This window comes from Oncorhynchus gorbuscha, linkage group LG20 (genome assembly GCF_021184085.1).
Source record: "Oncorhynchus gorbuscha isolate QuinsamMale2020 ecotype Even-year linkage group LG20, OgorEven_v1.0, whole genome shotgun sequence".
Classification (NCBI taxonomy): Eukaryota; Metazoa; Chordata; class Actinopteri; order Salmoniformes; family Salmonidae; genus Oncorhynchus; species Oncorhynchus gorbuscha.
In genome coordinates, this window is record NC_060192.1 from 29,360,972 (window position 1) to 29,380,634 (window position 19,663).

The 19,663-nt window shown below is 43.0% G+C and overlaps 1 protein-coding gene across 1 annotated transcript; it reads right to left on the minus strand.

Annotated features, from left to right (window-relative positions):
- Positions 1-3,143: 3,143 nt before the first annotated feature.
- On the minus strand, positions 3,144-18,021 carry pygma (phosphorylase, glycogen, muscle A). Its single transcript, XM_046317293.1, has 20 exons — positions 17,685-18,021; positions 13,710-13,811; positions 13,417-13,495; positions 13,137-13,240; positions 12,708-12,839; positions 12,282-12,393; positions 12,025-12,107; positions 10,161-10,304; positions 9,572-9,664; positions 8,911-9,057; positions 8,538-8,701; positions 8,255-8,369; positions 7,939-8,040; positions 7,687-7,834; positions 7,491-7,549; positions 7,219-7,360; positions 6,899-7,109; positions 6,230-6,364; positions 5,334-5,400; positions 3,144-4,947 (listed from the first exon to the last, which is right to left on the minus strand). The coding sequence occupies exons 1-20, from the start codon at positions 17,925-17,927 to the stop codon at positions 4,795-4,797; spliced, it is 2,535 nt and encodes an 844-aa protein (XP_046173249.1). The 5' UTR covers positions 17,928-18,021; the 3' UTR covers positions 3,144-4,794.
- Positions 18,022-19,663: the final 1,642 nt, after the last annotated feature.

The window sequence follows — 19,663 nt, forward strand, 5'->3', positions numbered from 1 at the left end:
ATGTATATATTTACACCCGGTTGTCGTTGTTGTCTTCTCCAGTTGGAATCGTCGCTCCGTCTGCTGGAGTGTCAGTTCATCAGAGAGTCTCTGGTGAACTTCCACAGAAGTCACAATGTCTGTCGTGGTTGTAGCTTTCTCAGCAGCTCTGTTGTAATGGATACGTCAGGCGTACAGATGGTCATTGCACAGAATAGATGCTTCTGCGGTTCTCGGTATTCTCGTACTAGATTTAATAGTAATTCTACGTCTATGATTTGGTCTTATTCTGCAGTGATTGATAGTCCCTCTACTAGAGAGAGAAAACTGATCCTTCAGATCGTCACAGGAGAGTTATGTCAACAGCTCCCAGCTTTGATGCACCTGTACTGACCTCGCCTTCTTGATGATAGCGGGGTGAGCAGGCAGTGGCTCTGGTGGTTGTTGTCCTTGATGATCTTTTTGACCTTCCTGTGACATCGGGTGCTTTAAGTGTCCTGGAAGGCAGGTAGTTTGCTCCTAGAGATGTGTTGGGCGGACCGCACCACCCTCTGGAGAGCCCTGCGGTTACGGGCGGTGCAGTTTTCGTACCAGGCGGTGATACAATTGTGCATCTGTAAATGTTTGTTAGGGTTTTAAGTGCCAATTCAAACAGCTTCTATTTCAACGCCCCTCAAAAAGACAACCAAAAGTTAGTTGAATTTCCAATGTTTTATCGCTATGCTTCTAACCATTTAAAAGCACAGTAACTTTTAAAGGGGAACACAATGTCAGATATTTAGTTTTTTGAGATTACATAAAAAATACATGGTGCAATTGATCAAAGCTGTTCAAGACTCTGAGCAGATTATTACAGCAATGTGAAGATCTCCACTGATCTGTGATGACCTATGCATGCTATCTTGAACATGCAGACTTTATATGATTACATAAGAAGAAATGTATAGTTACAGTAACCTCAAAATGTGGCCATGGATGTGTTACTCATTTTAAGGTTAAATGTTATATTAGTTTGTAAGATTTGGTTGACAACGCAACCAAATTTCAACATTTAACAGAGATGTGTCTACTACTTGGATAATTACATCTGAGCCACTGGCTTAATCCCATAATTTAACCTTGATTTTTGGTTGAGTTAGCGACGTGAATCAAACATACAGTATAATTTGTGATCTTGTCGTAAGTTAAAAGGCAATGTATTGTATTTCTAAAGTGATATTTAATTGTGTCTCCATCTCAACCAAAAATCTAAGTTAAAGAATAGGACTACATCAACTGAGACTTTAAATTAACTTTAAATTAAGAAAAATCTCCTTCAAAAGTTTATGTTTGGTTGCGTTCACAACCAAACACAATTCAAAATCATCAGAGAGGAAGAGAGAGGCCCAAATCAGCAGAAAATCTGTCTCCCTCCAGCAGGTGGTGTTTTTTCCGTTGTCTCGCCCACCAAGCAAGCGAGTGTTAATAAATATTATAAAATAGTCTCGGCCTGTTGTATTGTCTATTTTTAGTTGGGTTCTGTGTTGAATTGAAACAATAGCTGTTGATGACTTTGCAAATGTTATATAGGCCTATATGGCATCATTGAACGTACAGGTACACTACCAGTCAAACGTTTTAGAACATCTACTCATTGAAGGATTTCTCTTCATTTCTACAGTGTAGAAATAATAGTGATAATGATAAGAGTGTGCGAAGCTGTCATCAAGGCAAAGGGTGGCTACCTTGAAGAATCTCAAATGTAAAACATATTTTGATTTGTTTAACACTATTTTGATTTGTTTAACATAGTTTTGATGTCTTCACTATTATTCTATAATGTAGAAAATACAAAAATAAAGAAAAACCCTTGAATGTGTAGATGTTCTAAAACTTTTGACCGGTTGTGTATATGAGTGATAAAGAAAGGTCACATTTAATTTGGTCTTTTACACCTACCCTTTGGAATGACTTTGATAGCCACAGTGAATCTATTTTATTTTTATGTGGAGATCGCTCAACAATCATTCTCATAATAGCACATTGGTAATAGTCAGTGACAAATATCATAGCTAAGCAGGGCTTGGTTAAAACCCTTGATGCAAGGGCCTCCTGAGTGGCACAGCAGTCTAAGGCATCAGCTTGAGGCATCACTACAGACCCGGGTTCGATCCCAGGCTGTGTCACAGCTGGCCATGACCAGGAGTCCCATGAGGCGGCGCACAATTGGCCCAGTGTCATCTGGGTTCGGGGAGGATTTTGCCGGCCTGGATTTCCTTGTCTCAATTGCGCTCTAGCGACTCCTTGTGGCGGGCTGTGCACCTGCAAGCTGACAGGTTTGCCAGCAGGATGGTGTTTTCTCTGACAGGGGTGGGCAATTCCAGTCCTCAAGGGCCTGATTGGTGTCACAGTTTTGCTCCAGCCCGAACTAACACACCTGACTCCAATAACCACCTATTCGTGATCTTCAGTTTAGAATGCAATTTGATTAATCAGCTGTGTTTGCTAGGGATGGAGAAAAAGTGTGACCCCAATCAGGCCCCCGAGGACTGTAGTTGCCCACCCCCGTGAGACTGACACATTGGTGCGAGCAGTGCGTCAAGTAGCAGTGCTGCTTGGCAGAGTCGTGTTTCGGAGGTCGCATGGCTCTCGACCTTCGCCTCTCCAGAGTCCGTAGGTGAGTTGCAGCGATGGGACAAAACTGTAACTACCAATTGGATATCACGTAAAAGCACAAAAAAATACCTGGATGTGAGACCAGAGGGTAGCAATAAATAATAATTTTTCCCAGCAAGAGCTGATGCACAGCCTATATATTTTTTCCTGATAGTGGATGTAACGTTGAAGATCCGACGTTGGTTTAAAGGTACAAATTCAACATACTTGATTAAAGGTTAATCTATGTCAACATTTGGTTACCATGATGACATAACCCTATGGTTTACATTTCCACTCAAAACAACAGTTTTTTGTTGACTTTCTTTGGATGACTTGTCACAATATGTTGAGAAATTACATCGAAACAACGTTGATTCAACCAGTTTGTGCCCAGTGGGAGGTGGCAACTATACTGTTTCATAATTTCAGTTCGGGGACATGTGTCTTCAATTCTAAGATGCAACATCTCTAGAATGCCCATGCTGATAGTGGAATGTTTGTGCATGGTGAAGAAAAGACAAAAGGCCTTAGTGTCTAGTATACTTTAATGTGTTTGTATAACTAGACTAGAACATCCTGAAAAGATGGGGTAGGAGGATGAGGCTTCGTTGGCCACAGTTGGCATTATTGACAGCCGTAAGGTGAGACAAACAGAGAGCTGGGTTTCAGAATGGGTGGCAAGGCCATGATGTGGGTTCCAACATCAAAACACTGACATGCTTCCTCCAACTGTGGAGCAGCTGTGTTATCCCACCCCTCCGCTGCTCTGCTTCACTGGTTCCCAGGCTAGAATAGACTACATGGATACGTTATTTTCTTCAGGTAAAGACGAAACATACGCAAGTTGACAAACATAAAGCTGTTTAGCATAGTTTTTTCTACACAATTAAAAAGTGAAAATACTAGATCCACAGGTAGCTGGTTGCAGCTTCATTGGGGAGGACATGCTCGTAGTAACGGCTGGAACTGAATAGTATCCAACACATGGTTTCCATGTTGATGATACCATTCCTGTCACTCGATTCCAGTCACTCCCTTCCAGTCATCATTTTGAGCCGTCCTCCCCTCAGCAACCCTTCTGTGGGAGATTCAGACAACATATTGAAGCAGGCCTGTGTCCCCTCAGCAACCCTTCTGTGGGAGATTCAGACAACATATTGAAGCAGGCCTGTGTCCCCTCAGCAACCCTTCTGTGGGAGATTCAGACAACATATTGAAGCAGGCCTGTGTCCCCTCAGCAACCCTTCTGTGGGAGATTCAGACAACATATTGAAGCAGGCCTGTGTCCCCTCAGAGGGTGAGGCACCATACATCACAGGAGGTTGCTGGCACCTTAATTGGGGAGAACGGGCTTGTTTTAATGTCTGGGCAGAATATCTGGAATGGTATCAACTACATCAAACACATGGTTTCCACATGGTTTCCACATGGTTTCCATGTGTTTGAAGCCATTCCATCCAGTCCGTTGCGTCCACTATTATGAGACGTTCTACCCTCACCAGTCCACACTGCCATACATGTAAGGTCGATGGGATGTAGAGGGTCAAACCCATCCATCCATTTTATGGACAGAAAAGAGCAGACGCTCCGCTAAGAGGGGCAAACACAGCACGGTCATGGCAGTACACTAAGAGAATGATTGTTCTCATCGTGGGCTAGAGTCTATGCTTTGAGAATGCATGCACGATACTGACAGCATTCAAGCTAAGATAAAAAACACACAGCTCAACCTACTCTTGCATTTCAGACCACAGGAACTCATTCAGAATGGATCCAAGCCTACATACATTTTGATAAACTCCAGAATGCACAAGCAAACACAAAACCCACCACACAACTCATGTCTTCGCCACAACAGCAGTTTAGATTGTAACTACCTACACGGTCTGATTAGTGACGGAACAGCGAACACCCGTAAATTCACATCTCTATTTTTACAAAACAGAAGGCATTGCTTCATTTATTGCTATTCTGGTCTCAAGACCTGTCACAATAAGGTATGAGCCGTGTGAATAGCCAGAACTCCGTGTATGAGACAAATTAGACAGGCATCAATCATTACAGTCATTCAAGTGCTTTGAGAATTCTTTGCCATTCTCCTCAGACATATCTAATGGTGCTTATCTCCTAACAGCAGTAGCATGGGGTAAGTGGTGGGGATGGGATTGGGCGGACAGTTTATTTGAGTTTCTCATCGGGGGCAGGGATCTTTTCCAGGCTGGGCTCCATGCCCCAGATCTCTCGGGCGTACTGGGCAATGGTGCGGTCACTGGAGAATTTACCACAGCCCGCAATGTTATGGATCACCATCTTGGTCCATTCCTTGGGATTCTGTTAGTAGAAAGAGACGGAGAGACAGACAGGAGGGAAGGAAAGATTGTTGAGATCACACTGCATAAAGTGAAATCTAAGCAAGCCTAAATATCTTATATTGAGTGATAAATTCACTTAAATTGAGTGTGCTTTTTTTTTCTTTCTTAGCAACCTAAAAAAGGCTTAATACGAGTAATTTATCTTCTTTCAAGATATTTGACCTTTATCGTCTTATTAAGATAAAATATCTTGAAAAATGTCTTGAAATAAGAACAATTCTCACCTAATATAAGATATTTAGGCTTGCTTAGAGTTCACTTTTTGCAGTGCAATATTTGAGAAGGTATGGACAGATACCTTAACCAGGTGACCTAGGACCTATGCTGTTTAGCCATAAGACTGACCTTGTACAGTTGGTTGACCTTGTCCTGGCATTTGATGTAGGCTTCGTAGTCAGCAAACACCTTGAACCTGTGCATAAAACATTAGATAATAATAAATACAAGAACATACATTTCAGGTGCATCTTCACACATAAAGCCTTCCCTTTTGATTGGTGGGGTATAAAAATTATATATACAGTACCAATCAAAAGGTTGGACACACCTACTCATGCAAGGGTTTTTCTTTATTTCTGCATTGTGGAATAATAGTGAAGACATCAACACTATGAAATAACACATGAAATCATCTCTTTTCTATCTTGTAATGTTAAATACAACAACATGCCTATTAAACTAGATCATTTCTCCTCAACTCATAAATCTTGTAAAAAGTCCCCCCTCTCTACCCTTCTGCCACTGGCGCAGTGAGTCGCTGTGCTCGTCCTCGTTGCCTGTGCGAGCTCCCTACCGCCACCTCGTAGCGAATTTAAAAAAAATACCACCAGTAGGTTACTTTGGGGTTGCTAGCATGTGTTCTATCTCACGGTCAGGGCCAGGGAAGGGGCAACTGCAGGTAGACTGTTTGACAGAGTAGAAAAAATTCAAATAAGTAAGGACTAGTGTGCTTGTTTTGACAGCATAGCCTAGTTAACTAGCTAATTCATCTGGCCTGTATTACTGATGATCAGCTAGTATCGCCCACCCCAACAGGGGCAAAGACGCTTAACTCACTTTCATCTGTGCTTCTAGCTTGCTACTTCTATAATGTGTGATGAGTGAGTGTGCCCTTTAAAAAAAAAACTTTGTGAGCACCTACCCCACCAAAGGTCATTGCATGGCCCTCTGTGTGAGTGTGAGTGAGTGTGAGTGAGCGTGAGTGAGCGTGAGTGAGTGAGCGTGTGTGTTGATGTGATTACCTGTCGTGGTGCATCAGCAGGTCCACAAGTTCCTTGAAGAGGTCAGGCTGCTTGGGACTGAAGTAGCCGCCAGCAATCTGGTCCATGGCCTGCTTCAGCTCGGGAATACGGTTGTAGTACTCAGAGGCATGGTATCTGTGCAAGACAAAGGCAGTGTTTATATCTCGCTTTTCAGAAGGACGCTCTCTCCAGTTTGGTTTTGTCTCTCTATTATCTTAAACAGAAAAACGTGTTATCTTAAATGTTGTGATACAAGGGAGACCTGGCCAGTCAGTATGTCTGCCCTGTCACTTGTCTATCTCTGTATCCTGACTGGCACGGCCTCTGTATCCTGACTGGCACGACCTCTGTATCCTGACTGGCACGGCCTCTGTATCCTGACTGGCACCGCCTCTGTATCCTGACTGGCACGGCCTCTGTATCCTGACTGGCACGGCCTCTGTATCCTGACTGGCACGGCCTCTGTATCCTGACTGGCACGGCCTCTGTATCCTGACTGGTACGGCCTTTGTATCCTGACTGGCACGGCCTCTGTATCCTGACTGGCACGGCCTCTGTAACCCCCTTCTCCACTTACAGCACTCCCATTCCTGTGGATGAATTTCTCCTTACTTCCCTGTCCCTTACCCTAACCCAGTGTCCTCTCTGCCTTCCGATCCCCATGCTCACCCTTTGCCGGCGTCCATTGCGTCCACATCCTCCACTCTCATACCGAAGATGAAGAGGTTTTCCTCTCCGGCCTCCTCGGCCATCTCCACGTTGGCTCCATCCATGGTGCCGATGGTCAGAGCACCATTCAGCATGAACTTCATGTTACCAGTGCCAGAGGCCTCGGTGCCAGCTGTAGAGATCTGCTCAGACAGGTCGGCAGAGGGGATGGCTGGGAGGAGACAAGGAGGGTGAGCAAAACTATTAGCATAGGGATGCAGTACAAGAAGAGTATACGTTACAACAACAGATACCCATGGAGTTACGGGTTAGTCAGTCACCTTTCTCAGCCAGGGTGACTCTGTAGTTCTCCAGGAAGATGACTTTGAGGCGGTCGCCGACAACAGGGTCGTGGTTGACAACCTCACCGATAGCTGTGATGAGACGGATGATCATCTTGGCTGTGTGGTAGCCTGGTGCAGCCTGGGAGAAAAGCAGGGGTGGAGAGGGCGTTGCATAATAACAGTGAGTTGTGGATGGGAGGTATTGTTCTATATGTACTTCCTGTAACTACACGCTGGCGGCTGTGAAGGATGAGGGGCACCAGACATACCTTTCCTCCGACCATGATGGTTCTTGGGGTCCAGTGCTTGTTGGGCTCCTTCTTGATACCTGATAAAGAGACAGAGGGGTATATAGTGAGTGAGTGAGTGAGTGAGTGAGTGAGTGAGTGAGTGAGTGAGTGAGTGAGTGAGTGAGTGAGTGAGTGAGTGAGTGAGTGAGTGAGTGAGTGCCAAAGTAGTACTAACGGTTGTAGTAGGTGATCATGTGCAGACAGTTGAGCAGCTGTCTCTTGTACTCGTGGATTCTTTTGACTTGGAAGTCAAACATGGACTGGGGGTTGATCTTGACCTTGTAGTGCTCCTCCAGGTGCACAGCGAACTTCAGCTTGTTCTCCTACATAAGGGGGGATATGATGGGGGCGTGGAGTTAACACAGACATACATATACTGTTACAGTATCTTAGTAAACACCAGAGGTGACAACTTAGTGAGACTCACCTGCTTGACTTTGGCGATGTCACGGATGAAAGCATCATCGTTAATGAACTTCAACAGTCGCTTAAGCTGGTCAAGGTCACGGATAAACTCCTCTCCAATTTTCTGACCAACGGGGATGACATGAGAAATGTTTATTGTGCAGGTACCCGCTTACTGATACTATCATCAAGAACAGAAACATCGATTTAACTACACCGATATTACAAATGATTCTATGAATATAAGGATGAATATATATTTCTTCATATAGCCAAATGGCTACATCCAGTGAAAGTCTCTCATTCTAAATGCTAACACTTTTGTAACAACCCCGCACCTCTGCGATGACCTCCGCCAAGCCGGGGTTGCACATAACCAGCCAGCGACGGGGGGTGATCCCATTGGTCTTGTTCTGAAACTTGTGTGGGTCCAACTCATAGAAGTCCTTGAACCTGCACATAGTAGCACAAACAATATCAAACCGGGTCACTTTAGCTCTTCAAACAAATCCAATCCACATTGTGCACCCATCACCAATGTTATCATAATGTGTATGTGTTGCGTTTGTGCCATTTAAATATGATGGTTTAAATGTGTTTGTGTTTGTGTCGGACGCGTACAGAGTGGCGATGAGGATCTCAGAGTGGATGCGGGCCACGCCGTTGACAGCATGGGAACCGACGATGCACAGATGAGCCATGTTGACTTTCTTGCATCCTCCCTCCTCAATCAGGGACATGCGGCGCATACGGTCGTGGTCTCCAGGGAACTTAGAGGCGACATACTGGAGGGACAGGTCAAACAAAGGTTTAGGTTTCCGCAAGGTGGACATTCATATTCTGTAACAAAGTTTGATTTCAATAAAGTTAGCCTATAACAATACATGGTGGTGCAATAGTTTCAGTTAGATAAAGCTTAAGGAACACTGATCTGTAATCAACACTTTCTGTGTGGTAGGCTACCATTAGTCTTTGTGCCATCGGTCTCACGTACCTCCATGAAGCGATGGTTGATCTCGAAGATGATCTCCAGGTGACGAGGCAACAGGTGATGGAACAGGTCAATGGGCCAGCGCTCCAGGGCCTCAGGCAGCACGGTGTGGTTTGTGTAGGCACATGTACGGACACACACGTCCCAGGCCTGGACACACACAGGGACAGAGGTAAGATAATACCATTTGTATACCTCATGGTTCATTTGACCCTCTCTAGACAGAAGTAGGATACATTAATGGAAGTCTTAGTAGTCCTAGCTTTACATTTGTTCTAAATCTTTATCTGTAGCGTGTTGCCAAGCCTACACATTCTACTATGCTGGTATTGTTTGCCCCCTGCTGGTATCATTATGAATTTAAGTATGTTTGTGTTGTGGTGGGGACAGTAATTTTTCTCATGTTTTATTTGTATGTTTAGCTCATATAATATAATTTTAAAGTATGCATTAAGGTGTCTGTAATATAATACATGTGGCAAAAACACATGTAGACATTAATACATACATTTATATAGCTTTTAAAATATTTGTTTACAATGGTGAGGGAGTGCCAAGATGGAGGCAAGGTGGCTTCAACACAGCACCCCCAATCAGTTATCTAGTGTATATATAAATCATTCCAACTCCTCATTAACCAGGACCCTCATCAGCTTCCACTCACCTTGTCCCAACCCAGCTTCTCCTCATCAACCAGGACCCTCATCAGCTCAGGAATAGCCATGGCAGGGTGAGTGTCATTCAGCTGGATGGCAACCTGGATGTGAAAGACATTGAGTACATTGTTATTCTTTTTATTATATCACGCATTCACACCAGAACAAGTCATCAATACAACTATACTTAAGCCAGTGACATGGAGTTGCAGGCACATATATTGGCACCCTTGCACTTTACAATGGAGGAAAATGTTCAGTCTTCTCTTTTCAAAACAGGTTGAACGGTTATTTTTATTCTGCAGGCACCTGTAACTTACCACAGGTGAGATAAACGACACAATTGCCAAATTAATTGGAATTTTGAATCATTTAGTCCAGGCCATTGTTTGGACTAGAAAAATAGAAATGTCAGTTTTGATGATAATTTTTTGGGGTCCGGTGTCATTGCAAATCAAACAAATACGTTGTAAATGAAAGAACAAGTTCAACTTATTTTAAAAGAAAGAGAGCAAATCGCGCCACAAGGGTACCACAACTGTAAGTGACATGAAACCATATCAGTAGAGGTTTGAATAACCAACAGGTGGTTCTCACTTTGTTTGGTAGCTCGGCAAAGTCTGTGCGGACGACCTCTCTGGAGCCAAACTTCGAGGCCTTGAAACGACGGATGACGTCCTGCAGAGTGGCGGCCACCACAAAGTACTCCTGCTTCAGACGCAGCTCCTTGCCCTCAAAGAACTGGGGAGAAAGACATGTCGTGGTGAATCCACACTGACCTGCACATCTGTCTGTCGCCATCTTGAATTCAACACAATTCACTTGTTTTCAAACTCCAGTCAATACCAGTCATTTTTATTGGGGGGGGGGGGGGGGGGGAATACAGAATATAGATCAGACATGTTATAATATGTTCTATATCTAAAATATAATATCTACAGTATATTCGTAAAGTATTTGGACCCCTTGACTTTTCCACCTTTTGGTACATTAAAGCCTTATTATAACATTGATGAAATGTACCCATCAATACTTTTCAATATACCCATCAATACCCCATAATGACAATGCAAAAACAGGTTTTAGAAATAGCACATTTACATAGACCCCCACGCCCCCATCATATCCCCCCCTCAGACCGTTTACGCAATACTTTGTTGAAGCACATTTGACAGTGATTACAGCCTTGAGTCTTCCTGGGTATGACACTACAAGCTTGGCACACCTGAATTTGGGGAGTTTCTCCCATTCTTCTCTGCAGATCCTCTTAAGCTCTGTCAGGTTGGATGGGAAGCGTCTCTGCACAGCTATTTTCAGGTCTCTCCAGAGATGTTAGATCAGGTTCAAGTCCGGGCTCTGGCGTTTTCTTGGCTGTGCTCGGTTCGTTGTCCTGTTGGATGGTTAACCTTTGCCCCAGTCTGAGGTCCTGAGCACTCTGGAGCAGGTTTTCATCAAGGATCTCTCTGTACATTGCTCCATTCATCTTTCCCTCAATCCTGACGAGTCTCCCAGTCCCTGCCGCAGAAAAACATCCCCACAGCATGATGCTGCCGCCACCATGTTGGAGATGGTGCTGCGTTTCCTCCAGACGTGACGCTTGTCATTCAAGTCAAAGAGTTCAATTGTTTCTCATGGTCTGAGAGTCCTTTAGCAGGCTGTCATGTGCCTTTCACTGAGGAGTGGCTTCCATCTGGCCACTCTACCATAAAGGCCTGATTTGTGGAGTGCTGCAGAGATGGTTGTCCTTCTGGAAGTTTCTCCCATCTCCACAGAGGAACTCTGGAGCTCTTTCAGAGTGACCATTGGGTTCTTGATCACCTCCCTGACCAAGGCCCTTGTCCCCCGATTGCTCAGTTTGCAGAGACGGCCAGCTCTAGGAGGAGTCTTGGTGTTTCCAAACTTCTTCCATTTAAGAATAATGGAGGCCTATGTGTTTTTGGGGACCTTCAATGCTGCAGAATTGTTTTGGCACCCTTCCCCAGATCTGTGCCATGACACAATCCTGTCTTGGAGCTCTCTGAACAATTCCTTCAACCTCATGGCTTGGTTTTGCTCTGACATTCACTGTCAACTGTGGGATCTTATATAGACAGGTGTGTTGCCTTTCCAAATAATGTCCATTCCACAGGTGGACTCCAATCAAGTTGTACAAACATCTCAAGGATGATCAATGGAAACAGGATGCACCTGAGATCCATTTTGAGTCTCATAGTAAAGGGTCTGAAGAGTTATGTAAATAAGTTATCTGATTTTAATTTTTCATAAATGTGTAGCGTTTTCTAAAAACTTGTTTTCGCTTTGTCATTATGGGGTATACATGTTTTTAATCTATTTGAGAATAAGGTTGTAACATAACAGAATGTGGAAAAGGGAAGGGGTCTGAATACTTTCTGAATGCACTGTACAGTATATACAGTATATATTCGCTGCACATGGATATTAGAGAGAAATCTATCCTTACATTATCGTTGGGGTACAGCACGCGGGAAATGTTCTCACACAAGTTTCTGTCCAACACAGCCTGAATGTAGCCACCAACGTTGACTGTTGAGAAAGGGAAAAACACACCCTAAGGATAATGGTTCCCGGTGGCCAATTATGTCATGCTACATGAGTAGCCATGTTAGCCATTTTCAGATTTGACAAAATAAGCATATGAAATGGTGGAATGCAGCCAGTCAATGTGAAAACAATTAGCCAAGCAAAGTGTAGACTTACAGTCTTTCAGGTTGAAGTCACATGGGGCCTTAGCAGACCACAGTCTCATGGTGTTGACAATGTTGTTCCTGTAGCCGGGAATAGGGGTGTCATATGGCAGAGCCAGCACTACCTGTCAAAACAATTACAAGAGACTGAACTTAAAGAAACCTGCTAACAGAATCCATATTCATTGATGGTCCATTGGTGGCATCCAGTTGCCGTAGCAACACCTTGTTTTTCTCTCCCTTCACACACACACACACACACACACACACACACACACACACACACACACACACACACACACACACACACACACACACACACACACACACACACACACACACACACACACACACACACACACACACACACACACACACACACACACACACACACTCCCTCCTATGCTCAATCACACCCCGTCCCCTGTCCTTTATTCACCTGAGTGTCAACCCATTTCACACCATCTGGGGTGTGCTCGGTCCTGCCATAGAACTTGACGGGGCGCATGTACTCAGGGCGGGCCTTCTCCCAGGGGTTTCCGTAGCGCAACCAATCATCGGCCTCCTCAACCTGTCAATCATTGGGTTATACAACGAATATAATATATTCCTACTTGCACTGGCTTTGCTGATAACTACTTTATTGAGGGAAAGTGTATTTTCTACGACTATAATATGTGGTTGTCTCAACTAGCGGTCTTAAGATGAATGAACTAACTGTAAGATGCTCTGGATCTGCTAAATGACAAAAATTGAAATGTAATACAGTCTGTCGGGCAACGTTGTTTCACAGTACTCCCCTTATGGTCTGAACATGATGGGGAAACCAAAGAAAAAGTTAAAAAGCATAGGAGTGTATATAGGTTACCTGCCAGCCATTGACAATCTTCTGGTTGAAGATGCCAAACTCATAGCGGATACCATAGCCATAGGCAGCAAGGCCTAGAGAAGCCATTGAGTCCAGGAAGCATGCTGATGACCAGGGAAGGCTTAGGTTAGGGTTACACTGGCTAAATTAACTTATCATGTTTATTATCGTGTTATATCGTTATTTTAATGTTTTGATCATTCTAATATAATTCATAAAATTGTCTAAGGCACACGAATGTCGCACTCTCTCTGTGAGAGGAAGTAGCTAGGCAACTGACCGGCAAGACGGCCAAGACCACCATTTCCCAGGCCAGCATCCTCTTCCATGTCCTCCAGCTCCTCCATGTCCAGACCCAGCTACGGAACAAAGGGGTTCAGGTCAAGTCAGGTTCAAATTACAGCTCTGCGGCCATGACATTCAGTTAAAACAGGGGTAGATATTTTGACAAATAATTCAAAATGAATGCGGGGTAGAAAATGTAGTTATGTTACAGAAGGTGCCGTCAGTTTGACTGCAGTGGTGAGCCACAGCAATGAAAAAGTGATCTGTGTGACTGTGAGCAACGCTCACCTGGTATATGGCCTCATCACAAGCGTTCTCCAGGGCCAGGTTCACCATAGTGTTCTGCAGGGTGCGACCCATATAAAACTCCAGGGAGATGTAGTACACACGCTGAGGACGAGATGATGGGGATAGAGTGAGAGAGAGATGAGAGTGGGATACCGTAGCAGAGCTAACATCCAGAGGAGAGACAATATTAAGAGTACAGCCATCTTATTAAGTCTCTAACCCAATGAGTCAGAGTCTGCTGTTTTAGTAAGTGCATTTAATTATTTTAAGGACTGTTGAACGACTGCGTGGAAATCTGACACCTGAGCCTTACAGTAGTTTAGCCTTTGACATTTCACATGTTGTTCTCTTGGTTTTGGATAGGGAGGTCTGGAACACTCTCTGGCAGAGAGAGTAGAGGGGCGAGAGGGGAGAGGAGGGGACGGTGGGCAGAGAGGAGGGGGATGAGGGCAGAGAGGAGGGGGCGGAGGACAGAGAGGAGGGGGAGGGCAGAGAGGAAGGGGCAAAGGACAGAGAAGAGAGGTGATAGGTGCTACGGGAGACAGATTGCTGTTGGTGTTACATAACATTGGCATTTTGGCTCATGCAAAAATAGCTTCAGCTGGGGTTGTTGTAAAGGTTAGTCTATGTGTGATACTCATGAATAGTGAAAGAGATGTCTGAAAACATACTGTAGCTGTACCAGGGACAGGGTGGGTACTGATGCACTCGAGTATCAAGTATGTAGAGGGCTAGTGTATCAAGTATGTTGAGGGCTGTGTATCAAGTCTCATAAATTACTTAATGTTGTACTCTGGGGGTACAGTGTACGAGTGAACCCTCCAAAAGTGGTGTAAATGTGCAGCTAAATGTGCACGAAACAAATATGAACATCTATCACAAAATTGGTAACAATGTAGGTACAAGTATGATATGTTGGGTCAAGGCATCTCTTAAATATTATATTCTAACCACTGGGGGTGCTCTTGAGCCAAAGAGGGCCCCCTAAATGGTCAAAAATATTATCCAGAAATGAACTCATTCCACAGGGGAGACTATAAGGACACTGCTGACCTGCAAAATAACCATCTAAAACTGTCCCTGACCCTGACCCTGACCCTGACCCTGACCCTGACCCTTACCCTTACCCTTACCCTTACCCTTACCCTGACCCTGACCCTGACCCTGACCCTGACCCTTACCCTAACCCTAACCCTAACCCTGACACTTACCCTAACCCTGACCCTGAGCCTTACCCTGACCCATACCCTGACCCTGACCCTTACCCTTACCCTAACTCTAACCCTAACCCTAATCCTGACCCTAACCCTGACAAATACCCTTACCCTCACCCTCACCCTCACCCTGACCTTGACCTTGACCCTGACCCTTACCCTAACCCTGATCCTTACTCTAACCCTGACCCTTACCCTGACCCTTACACTGACCCTTGCAGTAACCTAATTTGAGCCAATTTTGAAATTTAAATATAGGTTTGCAGGTCAGGACTGTCTGTCTAGATATTTCCATTGCACAGTACAGTACGCAGCATCCCTCCCCCATACCCATGAGAAAATGTTTTTTAAATCCTAAAACTAAAGAGTGTGTGGTTTCATTAGATGATTAATATATTATGAAATCATATGTGTAAATGAACCAGTCAATACTCAATTAAACATGTGAATTAAAATGCACTCGTTGATGTTTCAATCATTCAGTCCCTTTCACTCCAATATTGATATCTGATTTAGTGTTTTTCTGTGTCAAGAAGTTCTCTTTAGATCCTGTTCATCTTTACTGACTAGGTTTCACTGTCTGTAAGGATGTTTCATGAATAAGGTAGTTATGGAAGAGGCTGATTCACAACTACACAGAAGGCTCAGTCTGATAAAACTAATTAACTAGATCTAAGGCTCAGCCTGATAAAACGAATTAACTAGATCGAAGGCTCAGTCTGATAAAACTAATTAACTAGATCGAAGGCTCAGTCTGATAAAAACTAATTAACTAGATCGAAGGCTCAGTCTGATAAAACTAATTAACTAGATCGAAGGCTCAGTCTGATAAAACTAATTAACTAGATCGAAGGCTCAGTCTGATAAAACGAATTAACTAGATCGAAGGCTCAGTCTGATAAAACTAATTAACTAGATCGAAGGCTCAGTCTGATAAAACTAATTAACTAGATCGAAGGCTCAGTCTGATAAAAACGAATCAATGAGTGTATGGAAACAACGTGTTCCCCTGCTCCTTGATACTCGTTGATGTCAATTGGCACCTCTGCTACTCCTACAGCTGTAGCTATATCGGCTCTAGGTTGAACTGGGTGAACTACATGTACGGGGGGAGAAGGTCACAGAGAGGTTTAGTATTACAGCACAACATCGGCTGATCATCACTGGCTGAGGAGCACTAGTGAATTGGAAATGTCATGGTGATACCGCTTGCGTTAATGCAGCAATGCAACAGTTGTCAAAGAGAAGTAACCCAGGGACAGAGACCTCCTGTGGTCAGCGGCATGTTGCTGGGGGATGACTAGTAAAATACCCTTACAGCAGTGAATTATACAACCAGGCTTCAAATGTGTCATTTCACTCTGTGTTAAAAGAATACAGTATGTGTGATAAGAGTACACAGTATGTGTGATAAGAGTAAACAGTATGTGTGATAAGAGTATACAGTATGTGTGATAAGAGTAAACAGTATGTGTGATAAGAGTATACAGTATGTGTGATAAGAGTATACAGTATGTGTGATAAGAGTAAACAGTATGTGTGATAAGAGTATACAGTATGTGTGATAAGAGTATACAGTATGTGTGATAAGAGTATACAGTATGTGTGATAAGAGTATACAGTATGTGTGATAAGAGTATAAAGTATGTGTGATAAGAGTAAACAGTATGTGTGATAAGAGTAAACAGTATGTGTGATAAGAGTATAAAGTATGTGTGATAAGAGTATACAGTATGTGTGATAAGAGTATACAGTATGTGTGATAAGAGTAAACAGTATGTGTGATAAGAGTACACAGTATGTGTGATAAGAGTAAACAGTATGTGTGATAAGAGTATACAGTATGTGTGATAAGAGTAAACAGTATGTGTGATAAGAGTATACAGTATGTGTGATAAGAGTATACAGTATGTGTGATAAGAGTATACAGTATGTGTGATAAGAGTATACAGTATGTGTGATAAGAGTAAACAGTATGTGTGATAAGAGTAAACAGTATGTGTGATAAGAGTATACAGTATGTGTGATAAGAGTATACAGTATGTGTGATAAGAGTATACAGTATGTGTGTTAGGTGTGATAGTAAATTGCCTTGAAGCTCTTATGATCTTGTGCTCCGTTGGTAGAGCACGGCACTAGCAATACCAGGGTTGTGTGTTCAATTCCCATGTGGGATCAGTATGAAAAGAAAGTTTAAAAAATGTATGCACTCACTACTCTAAGTAGCTCTGGGTAAAATAATCTGACAACTACAATGTAAAAATATGATATTTTCAAACCATATGTCCTAAATTGCCTATTATCCTGCCCATAACACTGGCCACTGGAACGATGGGATTATCACCTGAGGTCGGAGGCACACAATAATAAATGAATTAGTCAAATATTGGGTGGTATGACCAAGACCACTAGAATATTACTATGTTATTTACTGTTCTCACAGTATGCCCATATATTTCACATATACTTATTTTAATCGTTTTTTAACATGGAATGCTCTTCATGATAAATGACTAATGTTGTCTATTTTTCATTGCTAGATGTTACTGTGAAACTAAAAGGGAAATTTGACATCCCATTCTATTCCATTTGTTTCTGTCTTTGTTTATATTAGTATCTATCACATTAGTTTCTATTATACTAGTTTATGCTATATTTGTTTATATTATATTAGTTGATATTCCATTTTATTTGTTCTATTCTATTCTGTGGATTTTTAGGAGGTTACAGATGATATGAGCACTTGAACAGTGGAACTTACTTTGGGATCTTTCTCATAGTAGTACTGCTGGGTTCTGATCCACCTGCCCACCAAGTGGTCGCGCACAGTGTTGGCGAGAGCAAAGTAGTAATCCCGTTTGTTTGCCACATTTCTGTCCTTGACCAGTGTAAAATGGAGATGCCTGTTGAAAGCGACCTTCAGTTCTGCGACATTTTCCACACCAGCAAGACCTCTCACGGAGATCTGCTTCCTTTTATCGTGGTCTGAAAACGGTTTTGACATGATGCTCTAACCCTGGCTTCCTTGTTAAAATACAATTTCAGGTACACGTCCAGCCAGTTCAGATACGACTACAGAAGCACCCACATGGATGGGTCATGATCACCTATTTATAAGAGTGATCATGAATATTAAGAAGAAGGCGGAGCATACTCAAAAGGAAAAGCCAATTGCTACTTAGTCCCCATGATTACATAGGAATATTTTCAAGTATTTAGATTAAGGCCTATTTCACATCTTGCAGTCTAGAAACTAAATGAATCTGAATTGAATTGTCATGAAAAAAACTACTTTGAATAATACGCATTGAATAACGTTTCATAAATGGCGAAACAGATCGTAAAAAAATAAAGGTTTAGAAGTGTCTATGGATTTAGGCCTATCTGAGAGATAGGAAAGCTCTGATTTTTATTTTCAATTGACTCATATTTAACCCCTTTTTTTGGCACCAAAGTACTTCCATACTTTTGAAACTTGTAGGATGCACACGAGTCTTTTGTGCATCCTAGAGCGAAACAACCGACATGTACGTGTTCCTAAGAGTGTCACCTTTCAATGGTGAGTACTACTGTACATGTTAGTGTGTAGCCCAAACTGTTTGGACGGTACAGACAGAAGCTGGCGGATTGGCAGTACCGACTTCAGACGAGTCCCATGACGCTTGTGGAGCAAAAATCTGTTCAGACACTACAGACGTTTTTATGAGAAGGCAGATTTTGGGGATGTCTCCTGGTTTGACAAACACAGCTGATGCTCGGCCACCTTCTACCACAGATGCGGAAGGCCGACATCGGCGTACGCGGTGGATTGAGGTGTATTTTAATGGAGTAAAATAATGTTGCGATTACCTCGGGGGCAGCGGACATCGACTCTGGTGTGACCAGTGTTCTACTGGTATAAAATGTGCAATAGGAATGATCCTATGAATTTGTTCTACTAGTATGTGGCCAGACATCTATGTTTATTTCTCTCTACAACCACAGAGTTTCTAAACCCAGAGGCGAAACATCACCAGACTTCCGGAAACACTTGCGAAACAGACAAAGTTTTTAATGTCACGTGCACAAGTACAGTGAAATGCCTTTCTTGCAGCTCTAAACACAACAATGCAGTAATCAATAACGATGTAATAGTAAATATAACAAGTTAGAACAAAAACACACGAGATATAAAAATAAGTAATAATAAGAACACAATGAAGTAAGTCAGCATATTATATACATGGTCAGTTCCAGTACCATATTTACAATGTGCAGGAATATAAGGGTAAGGTGACTAGGCAACACAATATAAGACAAACAGATTAGCAGCAGCTTGTATGTGAGTGGGGGTGCGTGTGTGTAGAGTCACTTTAAATGTATGTGCATATTATTGTGAGTGAGCAGATGATGGAATGAGTGTTTGTGTGTGTGTTGGTGTGGCAGTGTGTGTGAGTGTGTAGGACCCTGTGAGTGTACATAGACAGTGCACAAATAAGAATAAAATACAAAGGACAACTCAGATAGTACATGTAACTATTTTGTTAGCTATTTCGTTAGCTATTTTGTTAGCTATTTCGTTAGCTATTTTGTTAGCTATTTAGCAGTCTTACATCAAGGGAGATAGAAGCTGTTCAGGAGCCTGTTGTTGTCAGACCTGATGCACCGGAACTGCTTGCTGTGCAGAAGCAGACAGAACAGTGTATGACTTTTCCGGGCTTTCCTTTCACACCACCGAACATAGAGGTCCTGGATGGCCGG

What these genes read in the sequence shown, in the direction of transcription:
- pygma (XM_046317293.1), bottom strand. Translation starts at nt 17,927, where the DNA reads ATGTCAAAACCGTTTTCAGACCACGATAAAAGGAAGCAGATCTCCGTG. An exon ending in TGGTCTTGGCCGTCTTGCCG is followed by an intron (nt 13,241 to 13,416) that starts GTCAGTTGCCTA and finishes CCTGGTCATCAG; the next exon opens with CATGCTTCCTGGACTCAATG. An exon ending in CATGATCACCTACTACAACC is followed by an intron (nt 7,550 to 7,686) that starts GTTAGTACTACT and finishes TCTCTTTATCAG; the next exon opens with GTATCAAGAAGGAGCCCAAC.